The sequence below is a fragment of the Mastomys coucha genome, unplaced genomic scaffold, assembly GCF_008632895.1.
Source record: "Mastomys coucha isolate ucsf_1 unplaced genomic scaffold, UCSF_Mcou_1 pScaffold22, whole genome shotgun sequence".
In the NCBI taxonomy this organism is placed as follows: Eukaryota; Metazoa; Chordata; class Mammalia; order Rodentia; family Muridae; genus Mastomys; species Mastomys coucha.
Window position 1 is genome coordinate 138,367,854 of NW_022196905.1, and position 1,520 is coordinate 138,369,373.

At 46.4% G+C, this 1,520-nt stretch overlaps 1 protein-coding gene across 1 annotated transcript in view; it reads right to left on the minus strand.

Annotated features, from left to right (window-relative positions):
* Positions 1 to 704: 704 nt before the first annotated feature.
* Positions 705 to 1,520, minus strand: part of LOC116070993 (oncomodulin) — a 29,198-nt gene continuing 28,382 nt past the window's right edge. The window contains exon 6 of the mRNA XM_031342372.1: positions 705 to 1,003. Within this exon, the coding sequence (XP_031198232.1) occupies positions 978 to 1,003 (26 nt within the window). The 3' untranslated portion in view covers positions 705 to 977. The remainder of the gene's footprint in view (positions 1,004 to 1,520) is intronic.

The window sequence follows — 1,520 nt, forward strand, 5'->3', positions numbered from 1 at the left end:
TTAAAACCAGATTCCAAAATAAACAAACATAAATAATTCCCCTGTTCCCTCCTGTACAGTGCCAGTGTGGCTTACTCAGAGTTTGAGGACACGTGAGACCTTTGGAAAGACTTGAGTTGGTCCCACTACCTTGCTGAAGAAAACAACAACAAAACCACCCATTTGTAGCCGGGTAAGATTGTGTACATCTTCAATCCCCCTACTTCTGAAGAAGACACAGGTGGACCTTTGCTAGGTTAAGACCAAGCATGGCCTCTCGTTCTAGGCCAGCTAGGGATACATTTGAAATCCTATTCCAAAACAAAACAAAAACCTATCATGATTAATATTGTTAACTTGGCAGGATCTAGAAACATCATGGAAATAAACCTCCAGGCCTGTCTGTGAGGAATTATCTAGATTAGATTAATTGAAGTGAGAAGATCCACCATAAATGTAGGTGCCCCATCCCCCAGACTAAAGTCCTGGACCAAAGAAAAAGAGAAAGTGAAAAGAAAAGAGCCACAGTGTTTAACTCCCTTTGCTTCCCCAGGGTGGCTGCCATATGAGCAGCTCCCTCCTTTCAGCCACCATGTCCTCCCACCTTGAGGGACTGTGTACCCTTAGACTGTGAGCCAACTTAACCCTTTCCTTCCTTAAGTTGCTTTCGTTGTACATTTTGTCACAGCAAGGAAACAAGTAGCTAAAACACCCATACATCAGCCAATGGTGAGAAATGATTTTATTGGGTGATTTTTAGAGGCATTGTCTGCCAGAGGAAGGCTTACAGACATCATCAGGACCTACCCACCACCACCACCACCAAAGAAAGAAGAGCCACAAACCATTGCATTCCCTTAAGCAAGGAGCACGTTGCAGAGGGGCTTCAGGAGGACTCGGTAAATTAGTTTGGGATAGGTTGGGGAGCTTCCCCGTCCCAAGGATTTTGAAACCTTCCGGCAGAGTGCCCCTTCCTCTCTCTTCCATAGACTCAGGCCTTAAGAATGCACCATTTCCTGGAATTCTAGAATAGAAGATGAGAGAACAGACTCAGTGCGGGTGGCTCAGGGTTTTGCAGGCATGCCTTCGCCCTATGTGAGTGTGTGTCTGTGTGAGAGAGAAACAGAGAGAGACACAGAGAGAGAACAGAGAGAGAGGGGGAGAGAGAGAGAAAGTGAAAGAGAAAGGATATGTGTGTGTGTGAAAGAGAGGGTGTGTGTGAGAGAGGGGGGAGTGAGTGTGTGTGTGAAAGAGAGAGAGTATGTGTGTGTGTGAGAGAGAAACAGAGTAGGTGTGTGTGTGTGAGTGTGTGACAGAGTGTGTGTGTGAGAGAGACAGTGTGGGTGTGTGTGTGGGTGTGAGAGAGAGACAGAGACAGAAACAGAAAGAGTGTGTGAGTGTGTGTGTGAGAGAGAGAGAGGCAGAGACAAAGAGAGACAGAGACAGAGAGAGTGTATGTGTGTGAGAGACAGAGTGTGAGTGTGTGTGTGTGTGAGAGAGAGGCAGAGACAAAGAGAGTGTATGTGTGTGAGAGACAGAGA